Source organism: Salvia miltiorrhiza, chromosome 8 (assembly GCF_028751815.1).
Source record: "Salvia miltiorrhiza cultivar Shanhuang (shh) chromosome 8, IMPLAD_Smil_shh, whole genome shotgun sequence".
NCBI classification, from domain to species: domain Eukaryota; kingdom Viridiplantae; phylum Streptophyta; class Magnoliopsida; order Lamiales; family Lamiaceae; genus Salvia; species Salvia miltiorrhiza.
In genome coordinates, this window is record NC_080394.1 from 47300270 (window position 1) to 47316036 (window position 15767).

Sequence of the window (15767 nt, forward strand, 5' to 3'; positions counted from 1 at the left end):
TTAACCACCATGTTTTAGTTTATCAAAAATCTGCTGTGTAATATTCTTAATATTCAAAGGTTTATTAGTATACCCTTAAATGCCTTGAAAACCACAATTTGGGCGGTAAAAGCAGCTAATTTACGGTAAACTTGGGGCCCAAACATGGGGGCAAAATTCAAAATTTGAATTCGTCCTAAGTTTGCCTATAAATAGAACCCATTGGCTGTTCATTTCCTTCGTTCATTTTCGAAAAAATACTCTGAAAAAATATTTGCTGGTATTCTCTTCTTCTCTGTTAAAATATACTTTTATTTTAGCAAAAAGGTTTTCATTTTCTAAAATATTTTGGGAGAAAGGTTTTCATCTTTGTAAATATATCAGTTTCTGAAGAATATTCGATGGAAGTTGAAATCCATATATTTTGGTTTCATTTTGCAAATGCGAGAGTCTGTGTTTATATCATTGTTTGCATAACTTTTGTCAATGAATATTGAATGAATATGACCTATTAGCTTTGTATATTATTCAAAAAATAAATATTTATCCAAAAAATATAGTTTGTTGTTTAAAGATAGCTGTCCAAATGAATGATTTAAGAAAGAAATATTCCAAAAAAAACATAAATTTGTGTTTGATGAAAGCTGTTTGATATTTACTGTTTTAGCAGAAATATTTCAAGAAGAGATTCAGAATCATAAATTTGTGTTTGATGAAAGCTGTTTGAAACTGACTGTTTTAGCAGAAATATTTCATGAAGAGATTCAGAATCATAAATTTGTGTTTGATGAAAGCTGTTTGAAACTTATTGTTTTAGCAGAAATATTTCAAGAAGAGATTCAGAGGTAATATTAGACTGATAAATAATATACTGCAAAGAATGGAAAGTCTACCTGTTTACATACCTTTGCTGTTCTTCTGTTATGCTTGAAAGTTGTAAGCCCTGTTTGTGTAGTTCAAGTTTATCTCTTAAGTACTAAAAATCTATATCTAAGGTGTACATATAATGAATCTTTTCTTACAAATACTACCTATTACAGATAAGTGTTACAGAGAATGATTGATATTTTTTTAATGATTGCAGGTATTGGAAGACATCATGGCACCTGTGTAACACCCCAATTTTCATAAACTTTACTATTTAAAAATTTAGAGAACAAAAGATAGTAAAATAAAAATTTCTTGATTTATAAGGAAAATTTAAACTAATTTAAAAATCAATTTGCCAAAACTAAAGTAGTATCATAAAAATAAAATAAAACTTAATAAGTTCAACTAAAATGTTCAATGTAAAATCCTTATCCCTAGTCATTCTCCACTTCCATGGCCACTTCGACTCTGAAACTGCAAAACTGAAAAGATAAGGGGTGAGCATATTGAAAAAATATACTCAGTGAGGAACATAACAAATATCCATATACGTCACATATATAATCAAATCACGTTATCATACTTGCAAACATACGCCAAGAGACCGGAGCCCCTTGACAAACATAATCATAGTTTGAGTCGATGGCTTAAGTCCCATGACCAAACACATACATAGATCAATGGCTTAGGTCCCATGATCGATCAATGGCTTAGGTCCCATGATCACACATAACATAGATCAATGGCTTAGGTCCCATGATCACACATAACATAGATCAATGGCTTAGGTCCCATGATCGCACATAACATAGATCAATGGCTTAGGTCCCATGATCGCACATAACATAGATCAATGGCTTAGGTCCCATGATCGCACATAATATAGATCAATGGCTTAGATCCCATGATCGCACATAACATAGATCAATGGCTTAGATCCCATGATTACACATAACAACATAGTCATAAGACGCACGTAAACAAGTAATCAAGCGCGATAATAAAAATATATATAACCATATGAATAAGCGTAAAATCTCTCACCTTAATGTCGAAGCTTATAAATTCAATCAAGTCAGGAACAAGAATCCTAGTTACACCGCACCTAATTAAATAAATATAACTTTTTGATGAGGATCCTACAATAACTTAAAACAAAAATCCTATACCAAAATTTATGTAATCATATATAAATCTATATATATATATATATATATATATATATAACCATAAGAATAATACAAAAAAATTTGAGTTAAACTGACCGTAAAAAATAAGAATTTAAACTAACTTTATAGTTAAAGAATTTAATAAATTTGCATGACTCTACGTTATAAAGAAAATCAACCATAAAGATGAATTATTCAGTTTCTGTATAGAAAACACCTTAGGATTCTAAATTTGGTTTGCTAAAACAAAACGCCACTTTATAAATGTAACCAAATAATCTTTGCAGACTACCATTATCTTAGCAAATAAATGAATTATAACTTAACAAAAGCACTAACTAAATAATTATTAAATATGAATTGACCTTCTATGAAAAACTTTACAGATGAAAGAAAATCAAAAGGTTACATGAAAAACAATCACTAAATTATTATCAAAAGCTGCTACCTAATCAAACTAAAGCAAATACGAGAAATCTATACGTAAAGAAAATAAAATAAAAGAGAAGAATAAGTGCCGATTCCTAATGCCATGTTCGGGTTCTGCGTGATTCGTCTTTTTTTTTTAGGTTACCAATTGCCTCTATTTATATTAGTCTTTAAAGAGTTCTAGTTCTAATAGGAAATAAAAATAATACTAATAATAATAATAATAATAATCTTGATCAAATTAATGGTGCATATTTATATGTATCATGTAATAAGCTATACAAGAAAATACTATTAATTAAACTTATAAAATAAATCTAAATTATCGGGGTGTTACAACCTGTGTATACCAAAATTGTGGATTTGCATCCTTCTGTAACAAATTCGATGATAAAAGTCAGATGCATTCGTCGCTATGCTATCAAGTATGGAGGGGAACAATCCTCTATTGAATGTGTGGTGCATGATCGTGAGGTATTATATTTCCCAAACGCATCTATCATGTGTTGTACTAATCAAATGATATTTATTGTTTTTTATATTGACAGTTTTAATATGAACTCTCCATCAAACTGAAAAATTAAATAAACACTTAAGAAATACATACATCATATTTCTGCTGTGTTTAAAATTTACTTAGTTTATCACACTCCATCACAGCAAAAAAATGAAATAAACACGCAAAATAAATAGGTGACAGTCCATCACAGCAAAACATGAAATAAACATTTAATCAATCAATAGATTCATCAACTTTATTGATTAAGTAACACTTTCAAAATTTATCTATAGTATTATTATCAGTTTGTATGTTTGAGATGCATGCAGCTGTAATGTATATATTGATGTTTAGAATTATACCTGAAGTTCAGCTATCTTTTATATATCTAGAGATTATTTATAATCCTCAAGATGTAATAAATGTATTAGTATTGTAAAATATAAAGAGATTTTGTTCATGAAAACAAGATACAAATAAAATTTGGTGAAATATTCTATGTTGGTAATAGTTAATATTTACTGTTTTATGTGAAATCATTTATTAATAACAGATTGTATAGTAGTCCAATTTTATATATATATATAGATAATATCCTACTTATTTTGTGTGACATGTATATTGCATGTTTCTTTATAGGGTACAAGAATTCATTTGACTATACCACGTGGACAGTGTGGTGCACTTGGGCATATTATGCAAGAGGATGTTGTTGTGCAAATTAGGAATTTTTTTGTGCGAAATAACAACTTTGTGAGGAACAAGATAGTTGACAATCCTTACAGAATTGTGCTGTTCCCAAAAAGTCATATGTCAGCCTGTGTGGATCCTGATTTTCCGTTGCAAAAATTCCTATTTAAGGATTTCAGTGACATAAGTGCTATTGAAGATGCTAATGAGGAAGTGTTGTTTGGTAAATAATGAATTACATGTTATTGAATATGTTCAAATAAAATAAATTTGTGTATATTAACATTTATTTAAACTGTAGATGTTATTGGAGTGTTGGTGGGCAAAGGGTATATCAAAGATCAGAATAATGTGAAGCTCATAGAGCTTGTGCTTGAGGATGCTAGGTATGTTTAAAAAAATCTGCCTAACTGTTATGTTTTGTTGTTGCTTCTTGAAATTTGACTTTTTTTTCATTTTTATGTGTAGCCACAATAAAATCTATTGCACTTTGTGGGAGGATTATGTGGACTCATTTAAAATGCAAGCTAGCAATGAACATAAACAACTGCCAATTGTTATAGTACAATTTTGCAGGCCAACGCTTTACAAAGGTACAAGTTTATATCTTAAATGTGAAAGTTTATTTCTTATTTTAATAGTGTTATATTCAGTATATATTTTTTGGTTTTTTGTAGGCGATGTTCGTGTGTGCACAAGCAGAAATGTTTCTAGGCTGTTCCTAAACACTGAAATTGAGGAGATAAAAAAGTTCAGGGAGCTGTAAGAGTTTTTTGTGTGATGAATAATTTTATTTGTACCATTTAGTATCAATTTATAAGCTTTTAATTTGTTTTATTTGATTCAGTGTCAGTGGGGATCAAATTTTCCAAAAAACACTCTCACTGAATTTGGAAACTGTTAAAGAAGATTCAGTCTCTGATGAAGATATAAATGTTAAGGCTATTGATGAAATTGTGACCAATGAGGTAGTTTTCTTATACAACTAATGGTTATTTGAAATTGTCATATGAAATGTACTTTGTGAATTTACTTCAGTTTACTAATTTTATGTAGAATGGAGAAGCATGGATTTGTGGTACTATTGAGTCAGTTGATTGCTCATATACTTGGTGTTATATGGCCTGTATTCGATGCACAAGGAAAGTGGCTAAATTGAACAATAGATTTTTCTGTGGTGCTTGCAACAAATATGATGGGAAAGCTAATCAAAGGTTTGGCCCCTACTCTTCGAATTAAAGGAATTTTAATATGTGTCAGTTATATTTAAATGTTGTATTATTGTAGGTACATGTTGATACTTAATGTAGTTGACTCTACAAACAATGTATCACTCTTGGTTTGGGATAAAGAATCCATAACTCTACTGGGAAAGAAAGCATCAGAGATAGAGCTGAAAGGCAATGAGGTATTGTAGAGTTCATTATTTGAATAATTTATGAAGATTGTTGTTATGTTTGTTTTAGAAAAAAAATTGAAACTATACAAAATAAATTTTCGTTTTAACAGGTTAAGTTTTTATTCCCTGTAACAGATTGGTCACTTGGAAATTATCCCTAAAGAAATTGAAAGTGCTCTTATTGGGAAGACTATCCTGTTCAAAGTTCAGCTGAGAGCTGATATCAAAACACTGAATGACAGGCCATACACTGTTCTAAAAGTGTGCAACAATGCTGATACTGTGCAGAAATATGCTTCTACTAATGGTCAGAATTCTCAAGGAGAGTTTAATGTTCAGTCTTCTCAAAAATCGTTTGAAGAAGAGTGTGAGTGTTTGTCGCAGATCACGATGATACCAGTTCTGTCTGGAAATAAAAAGGTTATTTAAATGAGTTATCTTTCATGGAAATTTTGCTGAATAGGAAACCACTGCTATTAAAAAGGTGATTTAATTTTCTTCATTTGTGTTTCAGGTTTATTCCAAGTCGGTGAAGTCTTCTATTATCCCTGAGAACGAGTTAGTGGGAAATTATGAAAAGGTTTTAGGATCTTCTGTGAAGAGAAATTTGCAAGCAGAGTTTGATAAATCTTCTACTAAGAAGAAGGTGAAGGCTGTGGTGAAGGTTGAGAAGGTTTAGTATTATGAAGTATTGAAGTAGCTATGTTGTTGCTGTTACTATTATAATGTATTTCGTAGAACATTGTCATCTTACCGAGCTGAAAGGTTTTTTTGTTTTTGTAGAAAATATGTAAGTAGTTGACTGTTATATTAAGTGCAATCTATATGCACTGACAGTCAATGGTGTAAGATGACATATGAAGAAGTGTAGTCTTTATGTTATTTTGTAATGAAGTTAAATTGTTGCTACTAAAATATATATTTTAATATCTTTTAAGATATTAATCCAAGAAGAAGGTGAAGGTTGTGGTGAAGGTTGAGAAGGTTTACTATTATGAAGTATTTAAGTAGCTATGTTGTTGACTATTATATTAAGTGTAATCTATATGCACTGATAGTCAATGGTGTAAGATGACATATGAAGAAGTGTAATCTTTATCCTATTTTGTAATGAACTTATATTGTTGCTACTAAAATATATCTTTAAAATAATATTTGGAAACACAGCATAATATTTTTGGTGTATTTACTAATGTATTATCTATCTATAGGGATAATTTCAAAAGTTAAAATGATATTTCAAATAATGATTTTAGTGGCACTACAAGTGTACAAGTTTATTATAAATAAATGCATTGATTACAGATTTTTGAATCTAATAGAATGAGTTAAAAGAAATGCAGACTTGAGTTAATAAAATTGAATTGATCAAGTATAGGCCACCAGGCAGGCCAACTCCATGATCACCGGGCAGATCACTCTCCATCAAACCGAAAAATTAAATAAACACTTAAGGAATGTAAACATCATCTTTCTCAAATATTAAAATTTACTTAGTTTATATATAGGCCACCGGGCAGGCCACCTCCGTGATCACCGGGCAGATCACACTCCATCACAGCAAAAAATGAAATAAATATGCAAAGCATTAGATACATCATTTTTAGGCAACAGTCCATGACAACAAAACATGAAATAAACATTTAATCAATCAATAGATTCATCAACTATATTGATTAAGTAACACTATTAAAATTTATCTATAATATTATTATCAGTTTGTATGTTTGAGATGCATGCAGCTGTAATGTATATATTGATGTGTAGAATTATACCTGAAGTCCAGCTATCTTTGTCAGGCAAAACTTTAAGATAGTTCGTCTTCGATTTCGCTTTCAACTGAAATTGGAGGGAAATGAGAAACATTTTAAATAATGAAGAAAATAATGCAATATAATCATATTGTTGAGTAGAAGGTAGGAACATAGAAATGATAAAACTTTGTGAAAAAAATAAATCATTGTGAGTTAATTTGTAATGGTGAAATATTAATGTTTATAGCTATTAAAATATAAATTCGTTGTGAAATATAATTTGTAATGGTGAAATTAGAATATATCTATTATTTATAGTTGAGTTGAAATCTTTTACTTTTTATAAAATTAGTTGTCAAAAATGTTGTATGAATTTATTATTTAGTGTGAATAGGAATATATTGTTGATTTATATACAAAATGTAATTTGCTATTGTTGATAATTTTAAAAAAAAAAATACTCCAGTTGTCATTTTTTAAGAAGTAACAGATGGAGATTTGTGTAATCTTATTATCCACGAGATAATGTTTTTAAAAAATGGTCCTTTAACTTTTTGTGTTTCCTATGACAGATTATCACACAGTTCAAGTGAGATGAGTGCTGCCCAAGTATGTACTTTCGATTAGCTTATCACTTATGGTTAATACCCAATAGATATATAGTTTGTAAAATCTTATATAAGGCAAAAATTCTATTCATTCTTTATTTTACAAAATCTGCAGCTTGAAGCAGCAATTCACAGATACTTCATTTTTCACGGATAGAGCATATAGAGTGTAATGTTATGAAAATTTTAAGTTTGATTATTGTAGTTTCTCGGTTTTTCAAAAATATTGTTTGCATTTAACTACTAGATCAAATTTTTTTGTATTTTCGCAGGTAATTGAACATGAGAAAGTTGACAAAATCTCTCAAATTTTGTGGGAAGGTGGTGAATGGAGATGAAAATGTTACAGGTATTACAAATGAAAATATTATACCTGTTTATACCAATTTCTTCGCGCGTCTGTAATTAATACCTCTTTTTATTTTTTGTAACTATTTTTCTCCAATTTCTGTCAAATAGGGAAAGAAAGAAACATCAGTATAGCAATTCATGAACATAGTTAAATATAAGAAAAAAAATATATAGATACTTATCTTGAATATGGGTAATCCTGATTATTTCATGGAATTCGACACCTACAAATAATTCTTAGGTTAAAAAATATGTTTAAGATATGTATCTATAAAATAGTTAAATTATACATAATTTCTGAAAAAGAAACCATAGATCTATATCAAAAGTGAGAGAAATAGTTAGATTTTCACCTTTTTCTGTATATTGAACTGGAGTGAGCGTCGATTTGTAGTACTTTCTTTCGCCGTTGTTCGTGGAAGATGAAATAGGCGCTACCTTTGTGATTGTTGATTTTGGTGGTTTTCGTATGAGAACGAAGGTAGTTTTTAGCAGAGATAGTTTTCTAGGGTTTGCAAGGTTTAAGAGAGAGATGGTAATAGCAGTTGTTGGTAGCGGCGCATCTGATATAACTGTGTAACCCTAAGAAATTATTTAGGGTTTTCGTCTGAGTCTAGAGAGAGTGGAGGCTGCGGCGCTGCGCATTCTGCTATGTAACCCTAGAAAATGAAGTATTTCTCCATTTATATAGTAGTTTGATATAATAATGATAATAAATGATTGGTTGGTGGTATATTTAATATAGCTATGTATGATACGTGTAAATGACATAAAAAAGATATGTTAGTGCTGTGTTTATTTTTCTATATGTTATTTTGGGCTTCAAAATAGGAATGTATTGATTTGGGCTTTGTTTTTTGGTTTGGGCTCGAAATTTATGTGTAAGCAATTTTTAAATGGGTTGACTATGTTTGATAGGATAATAAATTTAATTTTATTAAATATTCAGTACCCAAAAATTATGAAATTCAATACCATATAAGCAATTGATTAGAAATGATTACAATTGTTTTGGAATATGTTTTATGATCCTGATTAGAAATGAATAATTATTTTAGTTTATGATACTGCAGGTTTAGTAGAAATGATCTTCTACGTTGAAGTATGAAATAATTATATATAAGTTAGGTGTATTTAAATATTAGTATTATATTTTGTGTTTTTTGGTATTTTGTCTATATTTGTATGTTATGTGAACTTAATTTATTTGAAGCATGTCATTTTTAGATTTTTTATGTTGATACCTTAAGTAATATAGATGGTAAGTAATCATAAGATGTAAATGTAGTTTTTAATTTGTGTTAAATTTCGATTGAATTGTGTAGTTAAAGGTATTAGGAATTAGATAATATGTATTATGTAATTTATGTTAAATTTTTTTAGTAAATTTAATTTATGTTTCGCACATAATGAAATTAATTATTAATTATTAATTTTAAAGTTATATGATACCCAAATCTAACTAAAATTTAAATAAATATAAATAAATACTTAGTGTGAAAATAATAAAATAAATATTTTATTTAAAATACTTTACTCAAAATAACATTGAATAAAACTATATATGAAAATATAATACTTAATTATATACATGATAAATATATGTATGTGTTGTGCATGAAAATATATCTACTGATATGTGTGTGCGTGAGTTACTAATATTATTAGAATGTAGAAGAGTATTTATACTATTGTTGAAATTTGATTAGTCATCTACTCTAGATTTAGGCTTGCTGAGTCACACACATAGGTTTAGTTAGTAGAATCCCTATAATTTATAAGAATTTAACACGTATCAAATACATAAGTTTTCATATATATACTGTATACATATATATTATTAGTACAAATCGGATAGTATATATGTATATACATAGTATACGCATATATTTATAAGTTATAGATGTTCTTAATCTTAAAAAATATTATAAAGTTATATTTATTTATTATAAATAATTATATATCATTTGCCTTATTTTTAAAATCAACTTTCGTTTTTTTTTTAAAAAAAAATATAATAAAAGGTATACAATTAAATAAATCATAAGTTTAAAATATAAAATACTTTTCAAAAAGATAACAAATTTTTCAAATAAAAACTGTAAAGAAAATAAATGGTTTTGGGCTGTGACAATTATTTGTATTTGGTGAATTAGTTTCATGAAATGATGGTATTTTACTTCAATTAATGTGATGGGAAGTGATTTCTTTGTAAATGTTTCTTCAATAGTTATACTTTATAATCTTAAATTGTGTTACAGGAGAATCCACTTCAATGAATGGTGTGAGTCTTATTTGCGAGTCAATGGATTGTAGTTTGAAGTCTTCGTCTCCAATTGGATTAGAAGAAAGTGGAAGTGGTATGTTTTCCTAAAATGAACCGTTTATATTTTGTTAAATATATATTCTTGAAGTTTGGTATGTATATTTGTAGGTGGTGAAACTGCTGCGTTTTCAAATATGACTGACATTGGTACTTCTCAATTGGCAAGGAAAAAACGTGATTTTGTTGAATCTTCATCTTCATATATTGCTTCTACCGTTCGTAGTGTGAAGAGTAAAAATGTTGACAATGAAGGTTGTTATTTTGATAAAAATTTTATATACACTTATTTAGTTTTTTGGGTTTATCCTGTCTCTATTTTGGCAATAAATTTAGAAATGTTAATCCTTTTTTTGTATATTTTTTTTTCAGTATATTGGGATATTGGTGATCCTGATTGCAAGTGTTCTGTTTGTGGAGCTTATTTTTGGTATGAAGAGAGAATTGCAAAAGCAAAAAATGCTAAACATCCAACATATACGTTATGTTGTGGAAAAGGGAAGATTCAACTTCCAAAAATGACATGTCCTCCAAAAGTATTGTATGATTTGATTTTTGGTGATAATTGTAAAAGTAAGCACTTTCTTGAAAATGTTCGTTCTTACAATAACATGTTTGGGTTCACCTCGATGGGTGGTAGGATCGATCACAGTTTGAATTTGGGTAAAGGTGCTCCTGTTTTTCGTCTCAATGGTCAGAACTATCATTTGATAGGTAGTTTGATACCGTCCGATGGAATGGCTCCAAAGTTTGCTCAGCTGTACATTTTTGATACTGACAATGAAGTTAACAATAGGCTTCTTTCTGTTAGGTAATTTTTTTTTTTTTGTAAAGAAATTTATTTTGTGCTTATATATGTCTCTAATTTGTATTATTTAACAGGCATGGAGATAATGGTCGTCAATTACATAGTGAAATAGTGCAAGATTTGCAAAAAATGATGGATGAACAAAATGTGTTAGCTAAATCGTTTCGCATGGCTCGGGAGAAAATTAATGAAGGAAATTTAGGAGATGTGAGGTTGAGGTTGATTGGTAAGAGAGGTAAAGATGGTCGAATGTATAACTTGCCATCTGTGTCTGAAGTTGCTGCACTGGTAGTTGGAGACTTGGATGAGTCAATTGGAGATAGAGATATTGTGATAGAATTTAAAAGTGGCCAGTTGAAACGAATTACTGAGCTTCATCCATCGTATCTTGCATTGCAGTATCCATTGATTTTTCCTTATGGTGAAGATGGATATAGAGAAGATATTGAGTTTTCTACTTCGGTTGGATCATCTACTTATGCTCGACAGAATATTAGCGTGAAAGAATATATTTCTTATCGATTGCATGAGAGACATGGCGAGCTATCTATATTGTTGTTTTATAGGCGTCTTTTCCAACAGTTTGTTGTTGATGCTTATACTATGGTTGAAGCTGGTAGACTTCGGTACATTCGATGTAATCAAAAAAAGTTGCGATGCGATGTTTATAAAGGTTTGGCAGATGCAATAATGAGGGGAGAAAATGATCCAGCCACTCAAGGAAAAAGAGTAATTTTACCTTCCAGTTTTACTGGGGGTGCTCGATATATGTTTCAAAATTATCAAGATGCATTGGCTATATGTAATTGGGCTGGCTATCCGGATTTGTTTCTCACGTTTACTTGCAATCCCAAGTGGCCAGAAATTACAAGATATCTAAGTGATAGGAAATTGAGACCTGAAGATCGTCCTGATATAATTTGTCGAGTTTTTAAGGTGAAGTTAGATAATTTGGTTGCAACACTACGCGATAACAGTATATTTGGTGTTGTGAAAGCAGGTATAGTGACTTATGATATATTCTCAATAGATTAGAGGTTCTGTTATTTAAAAACTAAAGTTGTTTGTTGATATCTAATTTTTTTTCTGCAGTTGTGTATACAGTGGAGTTCCAAAAACGGGGGTTGCCCCATGCCCATATTTTGTTATTTTTGGCAAGAGAGGACAAATATCCTGGTGCTGATGATATTGATCAAATTATTTCTGCCGAAATTCCAGATGCTAAAAATGACCCTGAATATTATGCTGCGGTAGAAAATTATATGGTGCATGGTCCATGTGGCATAGTTAATACTTCTGCTCCGTGCATGGTGAAAGGTCGTTGTACAAAGTTTTTTCCTAAAAAGTTTGTTGACACAACTACTGTAGATGATGAAGGATATCCAGTGTATAGAAGGCGGGATAACGGTCGTGTTTTGCATAAGAATGGTATTGCTTTGGATAATAGATATGTGGTGCCGCATAATCGATATTTGCTTTTGAAATACAGGGCTCATATAAATGTGGAGTGGTGCAATCAATCACGATCAATTAAGTATTTGTTCAAGTATATTAATAAAGGACATGATCGGGTTACTGCAACGTTCTACAATAGTAGCATGGATGGTAGATCAGATAAAAATGTTGATGAGGTTAGTCAATATTATGATTGTAGGTATATTTCATCATGTGAGGCTGCATGGAGATTATTTGGTTATGAAATTCAGTACCGAAAACCTTCTGTTGAGAGATTAAGTTTTCATTTACCGGGGGAGCACCCCATAGTTTTTTCAGAAACAGAGCCATTGGAAGATGTTGTTCAACGGAAAAAGGTGAATGATAGTATGTTATTGGCTTGGTTTGCAGCAAACAAAATGTATCCTGATGCGAGGTTATTAACATATGTTGAATTCCCAACAAAATTTGTTTGGAATAGTGGTTCAGGAATATGGACTCCTAGAAAGCTTGGATTTTCAATTGGTAGATTAACTTATATACCTCCTGGATCTGGTGAGTTGTATTATTTGAGATGCCTTATTAATATTGTTCCGGGCGCTACTTGCTTCGAAGATATTCGAACTGTCAATGGTGTGTTGTATTCAAACTTTCGAGATGCTTGCTATGCTTCTGGATTATTAGAGGATGATAGAGAGTATATTGATGGAATCATGGAAGCAAGTAAATGGGCTTTACCTTCAGCTTTGAGGAGTTTGTATGTAACTTTACTTGCATCAAATTCTATGAGTCGTCCACATGTTGTTTGGAGTAGCTGTTCGAAAGTCATGTCTGATGACATACTACGCAGACAACGAATTATACTTGATTATCCAGGTATTTTATAATCATTAATTGTTTATACGTAATGAATAGATTAGAGTAATAAATTGTAGTATATTTCAATAAAATTATGTTATTGAAAAGTTGTTTTTTTTTTTTCAGATTTATTAATGACTGATGCTGAAATTGAAAATTTGGCGTTGGTTGAAATTGAGAAGTTATTGAAGAGTTTGGGCCGAAGTCTACGTGAATTTGATTCGATGCCATATCCATCATTTGATTCGTTGAAGTCTTCATATAATAATTTGATCGCTGATGAATTATTATATGATAGAGAAAAATTGTCATTGGAGCACTCAAAGTATCTTTCGAAGTTTACCGAGGAACAATTTCATGTTTATAATTCTATAATGACATCGGTTACTTCTGGTGTTGGTGGAGTGTTCTTTGTATATGGATACGGAGGTACTGGAAAGACTTTTATTTGGAAATCATTATCAGCAGCAATTCGATGTACTGGTGGAATTGTTTTGAATGTAGCTTCGAGTGGAATTGCATCTTTATTATTGCCCGGGGGAAGAACAGCTCACTCACGATTCAAAATTCCAATTAATGCTAATGAAGATTCTATATGCAATATTAAGCAAGGAAGTCCATTGGCGGAACTTATGGTGAAAGCTAAACTTATTATTTGGGATGAGGCGCCTATGATGCATAAACATTGTTTTGAAGCTTTGGATCGAACTTTGCAAGATATAATGCGAGTATCTTCGGAATCTAATTTAGATTTACCGTTTGGTGGTAAAACTATTGTATTTGGTGGTGATTTTCGACAAATCTTACCAGTGATTCCTAAAGGTTCTCGACAACAAATTGTGAATTCTACTATTAATTCTTCTTACATTTGGAAGAATTGTAAGATTTTAAGGTTAACGAAGAATATGCGACTTCAGCAAGCATCATCTGTTGACGAAGCTCATGAATTGGAAGTATTTTCTTCTTGGATTGCTGGTATTGGAGATGGTACTGTTGGTTATTCAAGGGATGGCCGTACTGTTGTTAAAATACCTAATGATATTCTATTGCACAATTCAGGAGATTCGTTGCGTGATATAGTGTTAAGCACTTATCCATCGTTTACTAATACTTCCAATCTTGATGATTCATATTTAAAAGATAGAGCGATACTTGCTCCAACGTTGGATGTGGTTGATTTGGTGAATCAATACATGATTAACATGAATACATTTGATGGTCGAAATTACTTGAGTTCGGACACTGCATGCAGATCTAATTCAAGTAATAGTTTATTTAATGAATTTCACACGCCAGAATTTTTGAATGGAATCAAGTGTTCGGGTACACCTAATCATCAGTTATTTTTGAAGATCGGAACTCCGGTTATGTTGTTGAGAAATATAGACCATGCTAATGGACTTTGTAATGGAACTCGATTGATCATCACAAGACTTGGAGATCGAGTTTTGGAAGCGAGGTTGTTGAATGGTCATAATGCTGGAGATATTGTTTTAATACCTAGATTGTCGTTGACACCGTCAGATCCAAGATTGCCGTTTAAGTTCCAACGGCGACAATTTCCATTAGTTGTGTCTTATGCTATGACTATTAACAAAAGCCAGGGTCAATCTCTTTCACACGTTGGTTTATATTTGAAGAGACCTGTGTTCAGTCATGGTCAATTATATGTAGCTGTATCAAGGGTTACTAATCGTCAAGGATTGAAAATCCTGATATGTGGAGATGGTGTTGAAGATGATGAATATACCGAAAATGTTGTTTATAAGGAGGTTTTTCATAATGTTTGAATATTTAGATTTGTAGTTTATTATTATTTTTACATATATTGTTTATTTTGTTGTAATATAATGAATCAAGTATTAAGGTAAATTGAATGAGCCGAATTGGTTATTTTTTGACATATATTTATATTTGGTTTATTATTTTATGTATTGCGTTTTTTAAGTGAAATGATTTTTAAATCTTATATTTTAGAGTGGAATAGATGGAAATGTTTAAGTTTAAATAATATTTTTTTAGTGATGAAATAAAGAATAACAAATTTATAGCATAGGCATATCATATATGTCTTAGATCGAGAAGAGAAGTTGAAATACAGTGTTTATGTATTAGTGACATTTATTGTTGAGCAACAACCTCATTTTATTAGTGAAATGTATTAAAGTTAATTAGTACTTTGTAAGACTAATATTGTATAATTCAAAGAATCGTTTTTTTCATTTTTGTTGTTTGTGTATTATGTGATTGATTAATAATTGTACTTTATGTGTTCAATTTATTTCGTATATTTATTTTATTTAATGTTATTTTTGTAGTCATTAAAATAGTTTATATATATTTGTGTTGTAATTTATGCGTTCTTTTAATTCTAATGCATATTTAAAAAATAATAACTAAACAAGGATTCGTCTTCTTATTTATATATAATTTTTTTGAATATTTTGAAAACTTTTGTATATAAACTTAAATATCTTATTTACAAATAAATATTTGTCAATGTTAATGTGAATTGTAAAATAATACTATATATTTGCATATATCCTGTATCTATATCTATATAAAAGCGTTTAACCAATGTGTTATAAATAAATTA

At 30.0% G+C, this 15767-nt stretch overlaps 1 protein-coding gene and 1 long non-coding RNA gene across 2 annotated transcripts; one reads left to right on the forward strand and one right to left on the reverse strand.

The window, feature by feature from the left end:
• Positions 1–830: 830 nt before the first annotated feature.
• Positions 831–8391, reverse strand: LOC130996893 (uncharacterized). The gene is made up of 5 exons (XR_009092866.1): positions 8102–8391; positions 7771–7972; positions 6811–6874; positions 2788–2820; positions 831–1085 (listed from the first exon to the last, which is right to left on the reverse strand). It is a non-coding gene; the product is annotated as an uncharacterized LOC130996893 (long non-coding RNA).
• Positions 8392–10053: 1662 nt separating this feature from the next.
• On the forward strand, positions 10054–15025 carry LOC130998566 (uncharacterized). The gene is made up of 8 exons (XM_057923983.1): positions 10054–10108; positions 10183–10326; positions 10444–10831; positions 10954–11879; positions 11972–12728; positions 12909–13189; positions 13298–14247; positions 14374–15025. Exons 1-8 carry the CDS (start codon positions 10054–10056, stop codon positions 14959–14961), a joined length of 4089 nt encoding a protein of 1362 aa, XP_057779966.1. The 3' UTR covers positions 14962–15025.
• Positions 15026–15767: the final 742 nt, after the last annotated feature.

Coding starts and splice junctions, on each gene's coding strand:
- LOC130998566 (XM_057923983.1), top strand. CDS start 10,054: ATGGATTGTAGTTTGAAGTCTTCGTCTCCAATTGGATTAGAAGAAAGT. Junction 11,880..11,971: donor ATTTGGTGTTGTGAAAGCAG/GTATAGTGACTT, acceptor TTTTTTCTGCAG/TTGTGTATACAGTGGAGTTC. Junction 13,190..13,297: donor AATTATACTTGATTATCCAG/GTATTTTATAAT, acceptor TTTTTTTTTCAG/ATTTATTAATGACTGATGCT.